A 21,486-nucleotide genomic window follows, 5' to 3' on the forward strand; every position below is an offset into this window, starting at 1 on the left:
GAGTATTTTTGCAGCGAGTGGTTTTGAAGTACCTATAGGCAGGGTCACCGCTCAAGCCCAAAGCATTGGACAGTTTTGACCCAGTATTACTTTCACGGTACAATAAGTTAGTTTTTTTGATTTAGTGTAAGGTGTAACAAGCTCAACTTTTACTTAAATGATTGCATCTTGACAAGGTTAGCGGAATATAACCAATGATAACCATACCAGGATTTTTCCTTTGTAGTAGAGTTTTTGGTCTTTGCAAGTGGCAAAGGAAATTACCAGAATCAAAATAATAATAACCAGTTTACTTAATCAGGGGTTTCATTTGCTCATGCATAAGACACTGTTGTGTATCAAACGGCCACAAGTAACAGGAAATTCATAGATTTTTGTCAAATAAGGTAAGACAGAGAAATTGTTTTTACTACACACAGACTGATCATGTTTGCTGTCATGCATAGTCACCCCCAAAGGTATTCTACCCACAGGTTGTGTGTCTGTGCTGTTATAACCAAATCAGTAGGTCAGTTTCAACTCGAGTTGTATTATATATCAAGAATTTCTGTCTCTGTTGGATTTTCTAGCATTTTAACAATGTGAGAGTGTAAGCTTATTTTTCGGTTATGTCGATTGCAATTTCATGAGAGGGTTCCTGACACTCCTTTTCGTAGACTCGTGTGAAAATCCTCATCGTCCATTAGAAAAGGGTTTCAGCAGCCTGGTAAAATGTGGAAATGAAACAAGAGGGTGGAGACTTGGAGACACTCGGTGCTGAAAGCAGACACCCAACTGACAGACATTTGAAAGCAGCCTAATTTCTTTCAAATTCATGATGAGCTGAGTAGCATTAGATCATAGATGCGCAAACAGCAAAATGGGAGAATTAGACAGTCGCCTCTGTCAGCCATTATCCAGTGTAGTCAGAATTGACAGTGCTACGATTCTCCATTAGAGCAATTAGCTGCGGCGCAGGCACAGGTACCCTGCATTTTAGTCTGTTCTATTAAAAGCCACAAAATATTCTAAATTTTTTAGATCCTTCCAAAGAACAACCTGTGTACCAAATGTAATATAAGCAGTGGGATAGAATTAAATAGAGCGTAAACTTAATTTCATGTTGCCACAATTCATTCGATTCATATGGGCTTAATAGTATTGTTCATTTTCCTGCATATTTAGATGTGAAGTGTTCGTACCTGGTTATGTCTGGGGGGCATTAAGTCTGACTAATGAAATGACTATCCTCTGTGGCGTTTTAATCTATTCACTGGGAAAGTAATTGACAAGCCCACAGTATGTGCATTAGGATAGCTCCGGCACCAAAGGACAGCTGTCACTAAAGCAATTAAAATGACAAAGGTTAATTAATTCTCTCCAGTTTTTACCTGATATGAGACATTCACAATGAGTGAGCTTTCATTTTCGGAGGAGTAATAGTGTTTTGAGGAGAGTAATTTATTTGTGATTTTTAAAAAAAAACACCAGCCATTGTCTGATAGAGCCTTTAATATGTCAATACCTCACACAAAACTGTGCCCCCAGGACAGCTTCAGCCCGAGATTTGAAATGAAAACTGCAGCAGGACATGATCTGAAATGACAATTGGTTGTATTTTTTATTTTTTTTTAAAGCAGGATACTTTCATGTCTCAGTGCAAACACAATGTGATTTGTTTATAAATGAGGATGTTTTACACTTAAACATTTCATTTGAACAAAGAGTCTCTAAGTGGAAAAGTGAAGCTCTACGTTGTTTTCGCTGCGGTTGGGGGTCAAGCGGAAGAGAAGCAAGACGCATATAATTACTATGCCAGCCACCTCTGACACCACGAGAGCAGAACCCAAGAACTTTCTAATCCACCTAAATGTCAAAGCAACGTTCGCAGCCCTCCCTCCATGTGAATCTCCACAGGCTGCCAAAAGGCCAGTGGTTAGTCATCTGTTTACTCCTGCAGCTGCTGGGTGTCATTGGGACTCTGAAGGAGAAATCCCATGATTCTCTCTGCCATTTCTGACAGCTCCCGCCCAGACCACATTAATCAGGGATTGTGGGCGAGCTAGGGGATAGACGGCAAGCATGGATGGCTCCAGCCCAGTACAACTGAACCGAGGGAGAAGATCTGGGCCCAAAGATAACTGAGACGTCCAAACACTGCTGCGCAGCAATGCTGTTGGTTTCATTCATATTCGTTAAATGGACAATGGGCATGGCTAGTTTTTCTTGTTTCCTGGTGAAATGGAGCTTTAAAATTAACATAATTAAAAATGTGTTGGCTTTAAAGAGGAGTTAAATGAATCCAACCTCTCCCAGCTGTGCAAATTAGTCCCAGAGAAACAGATTTGCTGCTGAAGATATTTGAGATTGGTCTGAAGTGAATTTGTCAAAAGCTGCATTTCCAATGTTTTAATTATATAACTCTGCTTTTTCACATCCCCTCTGTTTGCTGTGGTGCATTGAAAGTACAATCAGTGATGTGAAAGTTAACAAAAGATTATCTCCAGCGCTAAAAGCTGAAACGCAAAACTGGAACCTGCTCTCACTTCCAAAATGATGGACAGGATTTTTAATTTTCATGCTGCTCGACAGTGTTTTTATACAGGAGTTACGGCTGCACCATTATGGCTAAAATGAAAATCACAGTCAATTTGAGTAATGCTGAGGTCATGGTTATTCATCATGATAATTCAATAATTATAAGGACTATTTTTCTTTCACTTGCACAGCTTTTATCTCCACGCTGTACTGCTTTCCTGCTAATTTTCTAATCTTTGCATCAATATAAGACATAAAATGATCTTCACCTGAATTAGGTGCATCTCCCTCCTAGAAGCAAATTATAAATACAGTTGTACCTAAAATGCCTCACTTGCTGTACATCTGCTTGTCGAAGATGCTACAATTTACCAGTGCCCCCATAATGTCTCACATGCGGGTTATGGTAGATAAAAGCAAGGTGGTTGTGCATAGACAAGCTTCTAGTGCCTTCTAAGTTATAGTAGCACAGCATATCACAAAAGTGTGGGACCAAAAATTACTTTAAGGAAAGTAAATTAAAGGGTTGTGATGTCAAATTTACCCAACTAAAAACGAAGAGATTTTATCTTCTTGGCCTGTTTTCTATGAGCAAAGCACAGATTTTAAATGTCAAGATCACAGTCAATCATGTTCATTTAATTGTGGGAAACCACAATTGTGATTGTGATTAATGCACACATAAGGAACACTCAAAAATGCTCATTTTCATCTGACTTAAACCTGCATTATGTTTTGGCAAACAATTAATAGGCTGACCCTACCTGGCTCATTTGCAAAGAAGAATTTTAATATTTATTATTCACAGCCATGTTACTGGCCAGTATTCACTCCTTTGGTCACCACCTCTTCCTGCCTATGAACCAAATCAGTAAATTTTGTCACCCATAAATTAAAAACAATGAGGTCAAGAATGCTAGAATGCTTCACAGAGCTGCAGCAAACTGCAGAGTGAGGCAGTAATTCTCGAGCCACCTCTTTCACATCACATTGTTCATGATAACATATTGATTAGTGCAGCTTTAAGTTATTTTAAGGAACAGATTTGTACGGTTGTTATGAATTGGGCTTTAAATAGTACACAACATAATATGTTGCATTTAGCCTCAGACGACATCAGTCAGGGAACAGATCCATCTCACACCCAGCACTTTTGTGCCAAACTGTTTACACTTGTAAGATTATGTGCATAATGAGGCTGCATTGTCTCAGCAAAGTGCTGCTTTAATTCTTTGAAGCTGAACAAACTGTCCCTGGCACATTTGGGTAGGGGTGGAGAGATATCAAAGTCACTTTATTGAGATGAAAGAACTGGCCCAAGCAGCAATCTGAGACATTAGTCATTCCTTCTTCTCGCTGACAGAAACATGCTCTCAATTTACGAGTCAGGTGCTTCCAGTGATTTCTGCCAGCCTTGTTCCTCCACATCATAAATTCCTCTTTATGCTCACTCATCCCACAGGCAGACCCCTTTTCTTTGGCCCGCCTTGTCAGAAAATTCACCCCATGTTGGCATATTGGATGGCGTCCAGGCTGCCATTAGCAGTTACTGTGTTGCGTATACCATGTAATACACTGTGAAAGAGCACTGAATTTAAATAGACAGCAGTGATTGTGCCCCTAGGTGCACATTTATACTTTTTTACAGGTTTTCTATCGGCACTTTAATTCATTCTTTCTATGGTGTTGACTCTGCAGAGCTCCCACTTACACTGTGTTCATTTTCTCTAAATGCTTCACGTGGAGCCACTGGCTTCCAATCTATGTAATGAAGGTTTAATAGCCAATTGGAACATCCAATATCATTAGCAGCCAGAGTTAGTCTCATCCAAATTTTGCCTTTTTTTGATAACCAGAGGTGCAGCGTTTGATAGGTGGGGTACGTGATTAGTACCCGCTGCTTTAATGTATGTTCTGCCTCCTGTGGAGCAGAAAACCACATTTTACCACCTCTCGCAGTTTAACACAGTGCTTGTTTTGTTTAGGGTTGTAGTCAGCCAAATAAAATCTGGAACTGCACCTACTCTTCTACCCATCGATTGGTCATGGGAAAAACAATCAGCAATTTATCGGATGAACTAAATGTTCCATTGAGTACATCCTACCTGCTGGACTTAATAGCCTAAATGAACTATAAATAAACTTAAAAACTAGTGTTTGCAGCATAATAAATCATTTTATACTGAAATGATAGCAACAGATTCAAAGCAGACCACTGTCCACCTGCCCATATTCATATGACTTCTGAAAGTAGAACTATATCAGTTGGTCATCCCAGCAATAACTACTGAGGAAATGTAACACCGACAGGTTAGCCCACTCTTTCTTTAGTGGTCGACTGATATGTTTTTTCATGACCAATACTTGTACAGATTATTAATATTCAAAGGGACTGATAAGTCATATTTTGAGCTGATATACATTTGCAGTAAAATTTAGAACAACGCAAGGGTCAACTCAAAACTTTGTTGTAATCTGTGTTTATTTGTCCTCTATGTTAGTTTAAAAAAGAACTTTTTCAACTGTATTTTTTAGTGTTGAGAGGCTGTTAATCGTAGTGCATAACTAATCAGTCCTGTGGGTGGGATATTGCTTGAGACCACAGAGTAGTGGTTATAGCTAGAAAGAGGTGGCTGCATACCAACTGATGTGGCACATTCTGAAATTATTTTATCAGAATTAGTTACATAAAATAATGATGCCAATTACTGAAAATATGCTGAATATCAAATCTGATAATCGTTCAACCCCCACTGTTTTTCAGTGATCTGCCATGTTGGTTGTTGAGCTGTGATATGCAAACTGCTGTTTGCAAAGTTTACACTGGACTCTTTGTCCATTTGCTTGAATAAAATACATTCAGAACGATGACTTCTTTGACAGGGTGCCAATTAGTTTGGAGCCGAGTCCTTGAAAACATTCAGTAAATGTTGAATAAGTTACACCTAGCAGTCTTCTTTCCATTGGCTGAATTTAAAGATGTGAAAACACAGAGGAGTTCATAGGTAGTCTGTTCACCCCTCCACACCAAAAATAATGGAGTAATCACGCAAGGCTGTTGATGGAGTGCTTCACTCCTTATGAAAGTAAGGAGTGGTTTCTAGCCAATAGAAGTACGTTAGAGGAGAGCAAATCGACCAACCAGTCGACCTGCAGACTACAGCCCTAGTTCTGTCTCAGCTTTGGTTCAATTAATAAAATCATCCTCTCTATAGCTTAATGTTTTCCTCTTCCTGTTTTAATACCTATTTTTATGCAAACACTTTGACCTTGTTTGTCTTTCATTATCCAGCATTTTTCTATATAAATAGTTATTTTGGTTTCTGCAGGGCCACTATTGCTCTGACATTTCATACTACTGGCTTCTTGTCATATTAGTGATGCAGCGATTGAAATTTATTACACCGGACTCGTTGTAAGTCAGAAATAAAAGCACCATTTAAATGTCTAAAATGGAAATGCAGAACTGAGGGAACAGCAGAATTAGAGCACAGTTACTTTGATTATTTTTAAAGAGTAGTGCAGAAAATGATCTCCTTCATCTCTGTCATCTCGTTTGTCTTCTGCAACTTTATTTATTTATTGTAACATTTACTTGCTTATGTTTGATCTGATGGGAGCCCTCTATTTGGTGTCATTTTCTGTGCACCATCCATGGCCTTAAAACTGCTAACACGTAACACAGAATTAAAATAGAAGCACTGTTTTCTCTTTGTGTCAACAATTGATGAAGATTATTTTTGACAGCTGCAATAACATGAAAATATAGATGGACGTTATTTAGCTGTTTACCACATTGGGTTCATGCATGGACATGGACGAGATTCCAACAACAATATCAGAGAGGTATATTCACTCTAACAATCACACTGCAGAAAACAACACCACTCAAAATATGTTTGCTTTTCCCATTATGCCCTCTAATGCATACTGACAGATTCTTCTTATTTGCATTGACATTTACGTGTTTGCAATGATTACCAGAGACTGATTGGAGAAGACAGAAAGCATGATTGAGACGGAAATACACTATGAACATAAACAACTAAATTAGCAGGAGAAAACATTAATAAAATTGTTCTCTGGTCTTTGTGTGAAATCCACAATATTTACATAAATACAATCAGCATATTTTTTCGGTTGGCTTGAGAATTTCCTTTTCGATGTTAGCAGCTATGCATATAATATGAATATTGCAAGCCTATAAATGCTTCCCTAAATGCTCTCATAATGACCCCAGGCTTGGTCTGTTCATTGGAGCAATATCAGTCTTGTGACAAGGATATGTTAGTTGTAATAATGCCTGTCAACAACTCAAGCTGGAAATGTCTGGACTCCATTTTCATCCAAATAATCTGACATTGCTCAGGACCCGACATCCTGTCTTTGTTTCTTTTTTTCTTTTTTTGTTTTTCCTCTCGTCTGGCCAGGTGATCACCCGGTGGGGAGGTATGGGGTGTCACTGTGGTAGTTATAGTCTGGACACACCTTCTGCACCAGCTTGTAGTCGGTGCTGTAGAAGGTAATAAAGATGCAGATGACTTTGAAGGGTTTGGAGCACAGCCAGGACACGTGGCTCTGCGTCTGCTCCTGCGGGCAGCTCTGCGATGGGTCGTGGGCACACAGTGAGTTCCTGGTGCCCTTTTCCACCTTTTCGTACTCCACCCTGCAGTTGAACAGCTTGGTGTCTTTGGTCTCCAGGGCTGTCTGCTGTTGCTGGTGGTGATGGTGGTGGAACTGCTGGTGCTGCTGATGGACCTGGAACTCCACGGCCTTGGTTGGAGGAACAAGCCCCACAGAAACGTTGCCCTGACCGGTTGAGTTGTGCCGGAAGTAGACGCTGAACGTGCCGTTGCCATGATCCACGATTTTACCAGTGATGAGCAGGTTCAGCTTCACAGTCTTGATGTTAGAATGGAAGTCGCCCCAACCGAACATCTTCTTGAACTTTCCTGTCTTGACGATAGGCCTTCTTTTTGTCCGTGATCGAGGGTCACGGGCGTTTGATGTATTATAAAGCCAGTTCCACTGCTCCTGTTTAGAATAAGAGTCCGTCTCATCATAGTTCAGATCCAGAGAGGTAAAGTTCTCTTTGCCGTAAAGGGTTTGGGACAGCAGACGGCTAATGGAAAAGGCCTTGCTGCTTTCAGTCCAGTAGGTCTTCACTTTGGACTTTGAGCTCTCTCTTAGGTCTGAGCTTGGTGAATCCGCACTGGTGACCTGGAAGAGCAAACAAACAAAATAACCAGTAGTTATAGTATTGAACTGGAAGGTAGTATGAGAGCTCACACAGCAGTACAGCAATTTTGCAAATTGTGCAGTTTATGGTTGTTTTTGTTTTCATCATGGAAACAGCACAATCAGAAGCAGAGAGAACTCAAAAATGTAATTGTTGTGTAACTGTTGGCTGAGTCTGTCATACAGGATCTGGTGTTTTTGACACATTTTTAAATGAGGCACGTTGAATAAAGGGATTTTGTTCAAATAACAGGGTTTTAGGTTTGGTTAGTTTCCCCAATGTTACTGTACATCACACATGATTAGTTCAATTGCTGTCAAAAATACAGAGTGGCTGGTCTTAATTTTTTAGACGATGTGGAAAATTTGTCTGGAAAATATCTGACCATGCTATAAGAATAAAATGTTGAAAGTTTCAAGCGTCAGACTCATCGCAACAGAGTTATGTTCATTTAAATTTGACTGTCCTCACAGGAAAACTATAGCCCCAGTTGTTTTCAGCAAGTACCTCAAAACAACATATTTTACAGTCCAGTGACAAATCCTTCAAGTGGTTGCTGGAATTATGAATCTTGTCTGTCAGGAGCAAGAGAGGAAGTAGTTTATTTTAACCATGACAGCAAAGGTCCCCTACAATTCCCACTTGTCGAAGCAGCAGTTTTAATCCAAATTACAATGGTCTCCTGACCTGTATCAAATCGTTTTTATGCCAAATCCTAAACAAACCTTATTCATAGCCATGTAAGATAAGAAAACAATCATTTTTGAACAGTGATGAAAGGCACAGACAAATGATGTTCTGCAGATTGGGTCATTTTGGAGTGCATGAAGCATCAACGGAGGGTGAAATGCCATCAAATTTAGCTGAACTGCTCATACTTAGTTGATTTGTGCATGTGTCACCTGGAGCAAACTAAACATCTTTTAGAACTGTGTTTTAAATTTGATGATTCTCAGATGAACATTGTAAAGGCAAGGATTAAAACTAAATACTAAAAAAACCCAAAATATGTCAAAAAGCCATTTGAGACAGAGAAGAGTAGTGCATGTATTAAAGGCATGATATGTAATTAAAACAAATGAACATCTTTCTACACTGTGAATTCATCTTCTAAAAGAGATCTCTGCAGCTGTGGTGGACCAGACCAGTATCACTGGCCAGCGTTCAGGTTGAATCTCGGAATCGATGCGGTCTTTATTTAGCGAGGTAAAAAGTTAGATGTCTGGACATCAAATGGCTGATAGCTGAGGAGCAACGATTAATCAGTTAATAGAATAGAATAGCTTTATTGTCATCGTACACGGAGGCATGACGAAAATATAAGTAGCTGCAACTGGACGGTGCATTAAAACAAGCTAAATTAACAACAATAAGTAAGAAAATCGAATGTACATATAAAACAAAACTATATTAAGAATTCCAACATAATCATCAACTATGAAATGATTCTCTGACTCTTTTGATAATTTATTAGACAGTCTGAGTATTTTGTAAGAAATAGAAGTAAAAGTTTTTCATAAATGTGAATATTTTCTGGTTGCTTGACTTCTTTGTGATAGTAAGCTGAATATCTTTGGGTTGTTGGACAAATCAAGATATCCTGGCCTATGGAAAACACAGATTGACTTTTTTCTCACCATTTTCTGACATTTTACAGAACAAACAACTAATTAATTATTCTGGAAAATAAATGACTGTGAAAATAATTGTTAGTTGCAGCCCTAGCGAATGGTTGTGGATGTGCATGTTTACCTTTTTTTGAGAGATAAAAAATGCATCATTAGCTTTTACTTTTGTTTTTCATTTCCCTTATCCAGAGTGAAAGTCATTCCCAATGTTCTGTAGCTGCCTTGCAGAGGGACTGTAGAAAATTTAAATTTTAAAACATTTTCAATAAATGTAATCCCGTTTTTTTGTAGATTTGTCCAAAGTTAACTGTCCGTCTGGCAGTCGGTTTGACTACACGTTCCTGCTCAGAGCTTCATAGTTAACATCTGTCAATGTGTTTTTGGAAATCCAGCTAACCAACAGATAAGCAGAACCAAAATGAATTCCTCTTGCAGTTACAAGAAAAAACACAAACAAATATAAGAATGTTGTCCGTCCATAAGCACATCAGGACCTTAAACGGGTTTAACGCTGTGACTACATCTCACAGTGTGTGAAACGTCCTAATCAAGATTAAGGGTATTCCTGCCATACATCGAGATGAATGAAGCGCTTCTTGGGTGCAGACGTGATGCAACAGCAGACTATTACCTACTGAATGCGCCCTGAATGGATGATTGATGATTCATTCTGTGTCTCTCCTCTAACAATCACACAGATGAGAGGGCGAAGATTTCCCACGCGCCCCACAGAGACCCGTGACAGTGATGTCCAAACCACGGCCGAGCAACGTGACAGCAGATCTATCTGGTCCAAGCGTTTACATTTTGTACCTTCACCCTGCAATCAATACGCTGAAAATAAGGTTCTCTCTCATTCAGAAAGTTCACCAAATGACATTGCAGTACTGTAGGCCAGAGTTTGAGTGGCGCTCTTATGGAGTATAAACTGTAGCAGGAGCTTGGATCTTTTTGTGGCATTCATTTGATGCACTTGGCTTCAGTGTGGAGGAGTTTGAAAAGAAGGCCTCCAGTTGTTTTGAAGAGGCTTCTATGATGAATGACCCAGTGTGAACGAAGCCTTTCTGGCGTTGTGGTCTTTCTGTCTTTATGAATGGAGGACATAACCTGAGCCTTTTTTTAAATTTAACATAGTTTGCTAAGTCAAATCAAAACCTTACTTGCATCCAGAAAAGGTCTGGCCAGAGCTTTGCAGAGTCTTAGTTTTTACTAAAGATAAAAGAAGAGCTGCAAGCCCTTCAGAGCAAAACGTTTGTAGCGACAAGGTGAAGAAAAATATGAATTTCAGCAGTTTCTGTGCGCAGTGGAGCAGTTAAACCGTATTAATGAACACCTCCTTTTGTCTTTCATTGCTGGAAACAAAAGTCTGTCATGTTGCTTCGCTGGTGATGTATTGTAAAAAGATAAAATGAGTGTGAGGATGAGGGAGACTTCCTGTTCAGGATTTATTGACACCATTATAGTCAAGCATAAAGCTCCTTAGGATGTAAAAGTTCAGTGAAATAGTATCTTATAGACTGTCAGCCAGGGAGCTGTAAAGTCGATTATGACATTACAGTTCAGTCTTCATGCTTGGGCTAAAGAATATTTCAGGCTTGATCTTGTTTCAGTTGTTTACTAGGGATTTTCCTACATCGAGGATTTATTGGCGCTCCCCCAAAGAGGTTTTAGGCGTCCCCATCGGAAAATCACCAGCACCAAAGCTATAATTATTAAAATAAAAAAATAAAAAAATAAAAAATTTAACCACTTTTCTAAATTGATGTTTCATTTACTCAAGAATAATAGACATTTGCATAGATATCTGTCAAATGCAGTAACACAGACTCATTGCCGTCACTTAATGCAGTATATGGACGACCCTCAAAGGCCTATTGTGAGGGTGGACAAAACCTTGTTTCTGTTTCCATTTAAAAGTGATAATTGTTGAAATAATGCCTTTTTACTGGATAACATAGCAGCTAACTTAATAGCTCACTGCAATAATCTCAGATTTTTTACGAGGTCAAGTATTATGTTAAGGAAAAGCTGTGAATAGATTTGAAACACTTGATCCCATGGCACTTTAAATATTAATTTATTTTAACTCGCTTCCAACACTCGTAAATGAGTAAATTGTCTTTAAATAACCTTTGGCCAGTAATCCAAACTGTGAAGCCCATTTATTTTTCATGACTATTTCTTATCAGACTCGTTAAAAGACTCTAGTCTCTAATGATCACATGAAATATCATTTTGGTAGTGCAGTAATTACTGATGCTTTTCAGTAACTGAGTTTAAGTCTCAGTGAAATCCCAAAACCAGATCAAGGGATATTAGGAAGCTGCTTTGAGCTGGTTTAAATGCTTGTCAGGCTATTAACCAAAAGTGTGTGAGTAGATGGAGAATTTTAAGGTGTGGATGTAAAGACTGTTTTCGAAATGATTCTGAGCATGTTTAGAATTTTTATCATTTTGTTAAATTGCACTTTCTGTGTTTAAAACAAAAAGGTGCCATAATTTTCTGCAACTTCATGTTCTGATACTTTCATCAGCGGAGGTGTCGCTGAAGTCACATTTTTGTGGAAGGGATTTCTTCACAATTTTCTTGAGATTATCAAAAATACACAGCACATCCGAAGTGCGCGCCCAGTCACCGTCAGACCTAATTCCTTGTTGTGGAAACTCTGCTCTGTTGTCACCGGCGTTATGTATGGTCCCCAAACTGTGACATGCAATTAGCTTTCATCTAAAGCACCTGACAGTCTCTGGATTAGAGCACTCGGAGGCACATTCACAGAGACCCCACTTCACGGATTACAGCCCAACCTGTAATCCAGTCCGGGGAGATTAGGCAGATCAGAGGCAGTCCTGACTAAAGCAACGTTTATATCCAGAACACCCCGACTGACTGCACCAACACTCGGAGGGCCAAGATTTACCTCCGCTCGGCTTCAAAAACATGCAAGTGATGCACAAAGAGAGTGAGTGTTGGATGCATGAATGTGCCTGAAAGAGATACTGCAGAGAGAAAAGCAGAAACTAAGGGAAAGGGAAAAACAAACATGGCAGTGTAAAGGTCATCAGACACACTTTGATAACTCTGGACTTAACAGATATTAGTTTGTCAATATTGTCTTTTGTTAATTATAAAACAGCATCGCCCATAGCTAAAGGTTGAATGTATTTCACATTTAATTGCATTATTATTAGCAGTGGATTATACTCCTTCAGGTTTTCAACCTTGTTGGTTTGAATATGTTTGACTTGAGAGCAGTTGAACCAAAGAGGAATTTTACATTTCAGACTGTTTGATTGAAATATCTTTCAGTGACCAAAAAAGGTATGTACTATGCAGCATTTTGCAGGATTTTTGCTTTGGTTTTATGTCTACAAAAACGTTTATTTATGATACAAAAGCAAAAAATCAGCAGCACCCAGAAAATATAACAGTAACGTTTTGATCTGAAAGAGATTTTCAGCCGATGAAAATAAGCACAGACTGTCAAGCAAAATGAGATTTTATGTAGTTGAAACAAAAACTTTTTTGCCACCATTTTAACAATTAATTAGCAAAGCTGTTTTTCAAGCTCATGAAAGAATGAACGACATTTCCCACTATGTGATGATAACTTAAGCATTTTTAATTAAGTAAATGAATTCAGGAGAATTGTGATTGGCATTTTCTGAGTTTTTATATACAAAACAAATAACAGTTGATCAAGATAATCCTTTGCAGAATATTCAGTAAGAATAATTGTTACCTCCATGTCTAATATAGACAAACAAACCCATCTATCGCTCAGGTGTTTGTGATCTACATGATTTAAAGTCCATCTACTTCCAGAGAGGACCACACCAAGTACTGATGTGTAACACTATCTAATACTCCCCAAGGGAACAAAGTGTGGACACATAAAAATAAAATACAAGAACATGCTTACTCTCACAGTCAAAAAAAATTAAAATCTCACCACTATAATCCATTTACAGTTTATCCAAGAAAGAAACAATCTTCATTGAAAATAATTTGTATATTAAGTAAAGTAAATACTTGTGGAAAGTAACAAGACGCACAAAACTGATCAGTGGGACAGATGATGTTCACATAAATTATCTGAAAAAGAAATGATTGTCTGTCACAGAAACTACTACAGATTATCTTAATTGTTGATTAATCTGCTGAATATTTTCTCGATTAGTTGTTTGGTCAGTAAAATGGAGAAAAATGGTGGTCAGTGTTTCGAAAAACTCAAGTTGACAAATGTCTTGTTTCGTCCAGGACATAGATATCCAGTTTTCTGTCACAGAGGCGTAAATAAACCAGAAAAAAATTCACATTTAGGAAGCTGCACTTCTTTAAATATCACAGTCAGTTGGTTTTCAGAATAGTTGATGATTAACTTAACAGTTGACAGCTTATTGATTAATCAATTAATCACTGAAGCTCCAATAGAAACCAGGGCAGAAAAATAGCAACAGTGTGACCATCGACTTCCATTTATTTCTGTGTAATATGAATATCTAGGAATATTTAAGTAGACTGTTAAAAAAGAATATCTGGTGACATTCTACATTTTTCTTATTGTCAACACCCCATAACAACCAACAATAAACTGATCCCACTAACAAGTGCTGTGTTATTTATGTGAGTCCTCAGTGCCAGAAAGCTCCACTGTTGTCCAAAAAATATTAAAAACACATCAGTGAGCTGCGCTATCGCACTGCCTGACATGTGTCTTCATTACGGTAAACACACACACTATAGATTATTTTGAGTAAATCCCACACACACCATCTTGCTGCTGGAAATACTCACCACAGCTCCAAATGTGGACATGAACACACTGTTGTATTTTGTTGACAGAACAGAATTTCTCATCCGTAATCCTTTAAAACTTTATATTAGTCTGACTTATCTTAATAACATTTTAAAAAGTACGTTTCAAAAATCGACTGATACAGTTTCCAACTGTACAGAAATGAATAGAAATCAACGGCTATCGATCCAAACATCAAAAATTTGAAAAAGGTGAACAGAAAATGTTGAGTTGATTTCTGAGTGTCTGTTTGAATACTCTTGTGACAGAACACAACTCAAAGTGAAATTTAAAGATCTGAGAAGATAGCGGTTAGCAGCACTTCTAAATGTGTGATTTTAGTATTGCATCTCAGTATAGTTTGGGGACTCATGCGAGTATCTGTGTAGCTTCTATATTTCCCATAATTCAAATAAATTATCTCTTTGTGAGACCCTTTCTTCCAAACTCCATTGATGCAGGCTAAAATGTGCCTTGATAAAAAAAAACAAAAAACAGTCATATCAGACAAAGCCTTGTGCAAATTTAATTTGCGAAATATAGATTAAATGCAGCCTTTCCTTTCAAATATATTCTAACGTATCTCCCAGTGATGTCCAGAGGCTTTTATTTCATGGCTTAGACTTTTTCCAACTTTTCCACCTGCAGTTTGTTACACAGGCGTCTCCCACTCCCCCTTAAAACCCCATTTAACTGTCTGTTAATATTATTCCCTGATTCGGCTAGTGAGGCAGAATCCCTCAACAAGATAACACAAACAGCATCGGTATGCAGAAGTCCTTTAGGAAACGACTCTCAGATTGCCAGATGCAGCGTATAGGCGGGCTGTTGGACAAACTTAAATGCTATCTACTCTTGGCGAGGCTGTGATAAGGCGCAGGCGTCCGCTCTTTGAAACAGGAAGATAAACAACCCCGGCTTCCCTCGGGAGTTCGGAGGATATTCTATGGGCTGGACCCTGGAACAGCAACAACAAATTCCACCTTTAATAGAAGCACCGGAGGAGGCAGATGACTCTGCGGTGGGCTGTACACAAAACCTTGTGAGGGAGAATGAAAGTGTGTGTCAGTTTTCATTTACGTGAATGCTGCGGCTGCTGTGGCTGCTGCGTAGGGAGGATTTGTGAGTGCGACAGTTCTAGTTTAACAGAGTGAGAATGGAGCAAGGCCGGGCTGATAGCAGATTTGGGCAACCACTTTGCAATCTTGATTGGATGCTGTGCGTTCAGAGTCAGAAATTAATAGAGTTGTTGTGCCTTAATAGCATTTGTGCATAAATACCCCACAGGAAAAGTTTTTAAAATGAGTTCTGCAGATTTATTCACTTTTTAAATTTAAAATCTTAAAGTAATGCTCTAATCCAGAGAAGCTTAAAGTGTGAGGAGCTATTAGAGAGTTAGAATCTGGCTCAAGAACATGTGGCTGTTGTGGGATCAAACCTGTAACTTCTCAGGTGTGAGACAGTCACTCTCACCTCCACCTTGCAGCTAAAGCTTATTTTAATCTAATTTCTGACTTTCAGACTGTGTGAATCATTCACTATAAGATGCTCTGCAATTGAAGTTCAAGAAAATATACCAGTGTATGAAATATTTCATTTCTGCGTTTGATGGAAACATTCCTCGAGACAGGACTCCTTAGCGTGTTGATTCTGTCTTTTAGAGCATTTTCCGACCAGGCAGTTGGGATATGATTCTCGTCATAGTCATTTATAGTGAATTTAACTTGTCTCGCCTTGTGCGGTCCCCCAGTAGTTGAGCTGATGGATCAACTAAGGGCATTTGACGCCTACTAAGAGTTTAGGTTTATATTCTCCCAGTGATATCAAAGTGTTACCTGAGGGGGGTCAGAGATGATGACAAATCACAAAGTGTGTCAAGACATCACAGGCAGCTGTGGATGGAGCTGAGTCCTATCACTGCAGCACCGCTTTGAGAGGCCAGGGCACAATTATTACCATGACTTCTGAGGAGGATAAATACTGTACGCGGACAGACTGCGGGATATTAGAGGGGGGCAGTTTGAAGAAGAAGAAGAAGAAGAAGGAGGAGGAGGAGGTAGAGGGGGGTGGGGGGGGGACCTAGCCACCAGTTTTCCAACTTACCCAGAGGAAAAATGCATAATCATATTATTTCACACACGACTTGGTTCAAAGGCGGCCAAAATAAGTTTGTGAGGTTCCCATGGGTCTGTCAATCTGTTGAAGGAGCTGCAGGCGAAAGCTTAGGATGCACTGAGTACGAAACAATTATGATCATCCCATTAAAGCATAGCGAAGCAATTTGGCAGCCCCGGTCTGGAAAAAAAAAACACTCCCGTCAAATGATGCTACGAGATCAGTTCACCCTGCCATCGTGCTTTTGTACATATAGCTCACATACTTAATGATTAATGTTGCTCTTTTTACTCTGACAAAAGCAAAATCCATGTTAGTTAATGTTATTGTTTCTGAAATCGAAGAATCGTTCCTTCAAAGCAGGAAGGGCTCCATAAAGTAAAAAAAAAAGGAGGAGGGGTGGTGAAATGATTAGTGTGCTTAGTCAGCTGTGAAATTGAGTTTATGGTTTTCAAGACGGTGAATTCAATTCGATAATGGGTATTAAGTTGTAGAGAATAATTAATAGTAATTGACTTCTTTCCATCACTATGCAAATTAAACACAGATAACACCACGGGAGCTTTTTAAGGCCAGTCAAGTTTGTGGGGATTAAGTTTATGGAATTTTTGTTGGAGAGAGGAGTGGCTCCTGTTCTGCTTTGATTGCTTTGTTGACAGATTTATCAGTGGGTGAGGGGTTACTGTCTCTTCGAGGATTAAAGGAATTGGGTTGTCACAAACTGTCAAGGCATTGAGTTAGGAGCATTCTGGTATGTTTATCATAATGGGCTCAGGCTGTTCTCCGCCGTACTGTCAAATATATTCTTATTGAGCCGCATCTGTAAATGGGAGAAAGACGGAGAAAATCCAAAGGAAGGATTGAATGGATAGTGCTGAGGGAGAAATATCCAGCGGGACTGTGTGCGGGTGGATTTGTCAAGATGCAGATTTGGATTGGGAAAGCTTGTGTTTACGCTGACATCAGTTAATTCATAAAGATAATAATGAATCTAAGCATAGATATGTATTAAATCTGGTTTGTGGATGTTACCGTAAATTGATCAATGCAAGACTTAAAATCATACATTTAACTGTACAGAGAAAGAGAGAAAAAACAGGCTCAAAAATGTAATTCTTAAACAGCAACGTTATCTTGAAGTGATACATTTGTGCATGTTTATACACGGAAATCCTTCATCTACCTGAAACTCACTGGTCAATATGTCTGTGAACGTTCACGCTACTAGATGAGCGCGAACATTAATCACAGAAAATATACAGATATAAAATAATGGGAAAATGTAAAAAAAAAAAAAAAAAAAAAAGGGTCAAATCAGAATAACATCTAACTCACCAGAGAGATGACTGACAGCAGCACAGCAGCAGTCCTCAGACATGTGGTCTTCATGCCTCTTTGTGGAGCTTCTCCCCTCATGTCAAACTGTCCTTGAGCTTCTCAGCCGCAACAAAAAAGAAAAAAAAGAAAAGAAAACCTCCCTCTGATTGAGCCGTTATCAGCTGCCGAACTTGAGGAGAAACAAAGAGTGAGGCGGTCCGGAGACGAGGGAGCAGAGATGAATCTTCTCAGGCTCATTCAGGAAGGGTCAGATGCCTGCTGGGGAAACGTTTCAAGTAACTACTGGGCTGTTTTTGTGTCGCAGGGTTTGCAGACGCTGTGGTGAGAACTGAGGTGTTTGTACATCTGAGTGTCAGTGTGGAAGGATGTTTTATATAGCGTGGATCAGAGAGAGAGAGAGAGAGAGAGAGAGAGAGAGAGAGAGAGTGGGGGAGAAGAGAGGAGGATATATAGAGAGAAATAGACTGAGTGAAGAAGGGGGAGGGAGAGGAGAAAGGGGGAGCAGAGAGGGAGGTTCACATTATAGACTTTTGAGGAGCAACTTTTCTTTTAACATCATCAAGCGCTGACATCTAGTGGCAGTCGGCTGCAGTGTTTTTTTTTTCTTTTTTACTGTAACCATCAGTAAACACAGGCAAACTTTAATCCTCTTTATAAGTCTTTGTGATGTGTGTTTTTTGTACAATATGCTGCAATCAGATGTTAAATACTGAATTCAACGTTGTTACTACTAAGATATTGTTATTATGAGGCGCAGCTTCCAATAGCAGCCCATTCTCCTCATGTTTATACATTTTTCATCACTACTAACCTAAAGAAACAAGGTTATTCAGATTTTTAAACCAAATAACAAAGCTGATATATTCAGCTTTTCCTAGAATTAGGTTTAGATGTTTCTGTAGTTTACTGTATTTAAATAATGCTAGCAAAAGTACAGAATGCAAATCCTCAGTACACAGTTCACTGAACATTTTAGAGCGTAGTTATGAGTTGAATTTGCTATACAAAAATGTCACGCATTAAAGTACAATTTAGTGTTTTAATATTGTTTAGCCTGCACTTTCACAAAGTTTAGGACTTGTGAGAGCCAAGAAAAAGAAAAAAAAGATGAGATTGGAGTAACAGATATCTTGATCTTTAATCTACAGTATGGGTCAGACTCTACAATCATTAGATCCAGTAAAGCAGCTTGATAGCATCTTTGCCAACGCTCCTGTCTGGGAAATGCCCACGTCTGTCAAATTCAATGCCACCAGTTTGTAGTGCAGGTTTTCTGTTAAAAATCTGGAATCTTCTCTTAAAATGAGAATGCAAAACATCAGAGTTGAACATGTCAAATTATTATACAACATCTGTTTTTAAAAGAAACCTTAAATTAATGGATAAGCTCATCTGGTGCCCATATGTGCATTGATACAGCTGTAATTTAGCCTCATGTTCATACACACATGGACAAAATTGCTGGTACCCCTCAGTTAATGAAAGAAAAATCCACAATGGTCACAGAAATAATTTGAATCTGACAAAAGTAATAATAAATAAAAATTCTATGAAAATTAACCAATGAAAATCAGACATTGCTTTTGAACTGTGGTTTAACAGAATTACTTAAAAAAAATAAGCTCATGAAACAGGCCTGGACTAAAATGATGGTACCCTTAACTTAATATTTTGTTGCACAACCTTTTGAGGCAATCACTGCAATCAAATGATTTCTGTAACTGTCAATGAGACTTCTGCACCTCTCAGCAGGTATTTTGGTCCACTCCTCATCAGCAGACTGCTCCAGTTGTCTCAGGTTTGAAGGGTGCCTTCTCCAGACGGCATGTTTCAGCTCCTTCCACAGATGTTCAATAGGATTTAGATCAGGGCTCATAGAAGGCCACTTCAGAATAGTTCAATGTTTTCCTCTTAGCCGTTCTTGGCTGTTTTTAGCTGTGGTGTTTTGCATCATTACCCTGTTGCGAGACCCATGACCTGCAACTGAGACCAAGCTTTCTGACACTGGGCAGCACATTTCTCTCTAGAATACCTTGATAGTCATGAGATTTCATTGTACCCTGCACAGATTCAAGACACCCTGTGCCAGATGCAGCAAAGCAGCCCCAGAACATAACAGATCCTCCTCCATGTTTCACAGTAGGGACAGTGTTCTTTTCTTGATATGCTTCATTTTTGCGTCTGTGAACATAGAGCTGATGTGCCTTGCCAAAAAGTTCCAGTTTTGTCTCGTCTGTCCATAGGACATTCTCCCAGAAGCTTTGTGGCTTGTCAACATGCAGTTTGGCAAATTCCAGTCTGGCTTTTTTGTCATTTGTTTCAACAATGGTGTCCTCCTTGGTCGTCTCCCATGAAGTCCACTTTGGCTCAAACAACGACGGATGGTGTGATCTGACACTGATGTACCTTGACCTTGGAGTTCACCTTTAATGTCTTTAGAGGTTGTTTTGGCCTCTTTTGTTACCATTCATATTATCCGTCTCTTCCATTTGTCATCAATTTTCCTCCTGCGGCCACGTCCAGGAAGGTTGGCTACAGTCCCATGGATCTTAAATTTCTGAATAATATGTGCAACTGTAGTCACAGGAACATCAAGCTGCTTGGAGATGGTCTTATAGTCTTTACCTTTAACATGCTTGTCTATAATTTTCTTTCTAATCTCCTGAGACAACTCTCTCCTTCGCTTCCTCTGGTCCATGTTTAGTATGGTACACACCATGTCACCAAACAGCACAGTGACTACTTGTAACCCTATAAATAGGCCGACTGACTGATTCCAAGTTTGTAGACACCTGTGATGCTAATTAGAGGACACACCTTGATTGAACATGTCCCTATGGTCACATTATTTTCAGTCTTTTCTAGAGGTACCATCATTTTTGTCCAGGCCTGTTCCATGAGTTTGTTTTAAAAAATAATTCTGTTGAAACATGGTTCAAAAGCAATGTCTGATTTTCAGTTTAATTTTCATAGAATTTGTATTTATTTTTACTTTTGTCAGATTCAAATTATTTCTGTGACCATTGTGGATTTTCTTTCATTAACCGAGGGGTACCAACAATTTTGTCCACGTGTCTAAATGCCTTTTAAAGTATTTCCAATAGAAGTGATGTGAAATCAATCCACAGTCCTTGATCTGAAGTTAAATTAATCAAGTGAATGTTGTATTTAAAGTACAGTAGAGGATGGACAAAAACAAAAGAGGCAATTTTGGACTAAAAACACATTAACTTTGGAAGATCCTTAGTTGACTTAATTAACTTGGGCTGAAGCTCATTACCTTTAGATAAACGTTTTACATGATTGGTTGTCTGTATTTTGTCTCCTGGGTCCGTTTTTCCTTTTCATGATCAAAAAGGGATATACGAAATTTTAAAAAAGCTTTGATTTTCATTTTATATTTAGAATAACAAAAAGATAAAATCAGTAAGAGACAGAAACGAAAAAAGGTCAGTTTTTTAATTTTCTGAGACCGGAAGTGGTCATCAGCAAGCGTGGAGAGGGCGGAGCCAGAGAGCAGTGGTTGGTCAGACCATAGATAATATAGAAGACAGCGTGCTAGCATCTAGTCTTCTATCTATAGCCATGGTCGGGACGTCTGGTAGCATCTCTGGCTGCCGTTGACCTTGTTTTTGGAGTCAAACATGGTAAGAAGATAAATACTTCTAGCCGGTAGCGTTGTTTTGTTGTACGTAAAGTCAGCGACTTGTGAAGAGTTGTGTTTTGTCGTGTTTGAGCAGTTGGTCCGGACGCGTTAGCTAGCTAAGCAGCTAAGTTAGCTAGCGGGCTAATTAACACAGGTGGCTAACTTACCGCTGAACACCTGTGTTAGTTGCTGTCTCAACTGTCCG

General features: G+C 39.0%; 1 protein-coding gene across 1 annotated transcript; it reads right to left on the reverse strand.

Annotated features, from left to right (window-relative positions):
* Nucleotides 1-1,576: 1,576 nt before the first annotated feature.
* LOC111586475 (neurexophilin-1) lies at nt 1,577-17,998 on the reverse strand. The gene is made up of 2 exons (XM_023296189.3): nt 17,633-17,998; nt 1,577-7,737 (listed from the first exon to the last, which is right to left on the reverse strand). Exons 1-2 carry the CDS (start codon nt 17,711-17,713, stop codon nt 6,952-6,954), a joined length of 867 nt encoding a protein of 288 aa, XP_023151957.2. The 5' UTR covers nt 17,714-17,998; the 3' UTR covers nt 1,577-6,951.
* Between the last annotated feature and the right edge of the window lie 3,488 nt (nt 17,999-21,486).

This window comes from Amphiprion ocellaris, chromosome 9 (assembly GCF_022539595.1).
Source record: "Amphiprion ocellaris isolate individual 3 ecotype Okinawa chromosome 9, ASM2253959v1, whole genome shotgun sequence".
NCBI lineage: Eukaryota > Metazoa > Chordata > Actinopteri > Pomacentridae > Amphiprion > Amphiprion ocellaris.

Excerpts from the sequence above, each read along its gene's own strand:
- LOC111586475 (XM_023296189.3), bottom strand. The coding sequence starts at position 17,713 with ATGAGGGGAGAAGCTCCACAAAGAGGCATGAAGACCACATGTCTGAGG. Across the intron at positions 7,738-17,632 it reads TGCTGTCAGTCATCTCTCTG|GTCACCAGTGCGGATTCACC; the intron begins GTGAGTTAGATG and ends TTGCTCTTCCAG.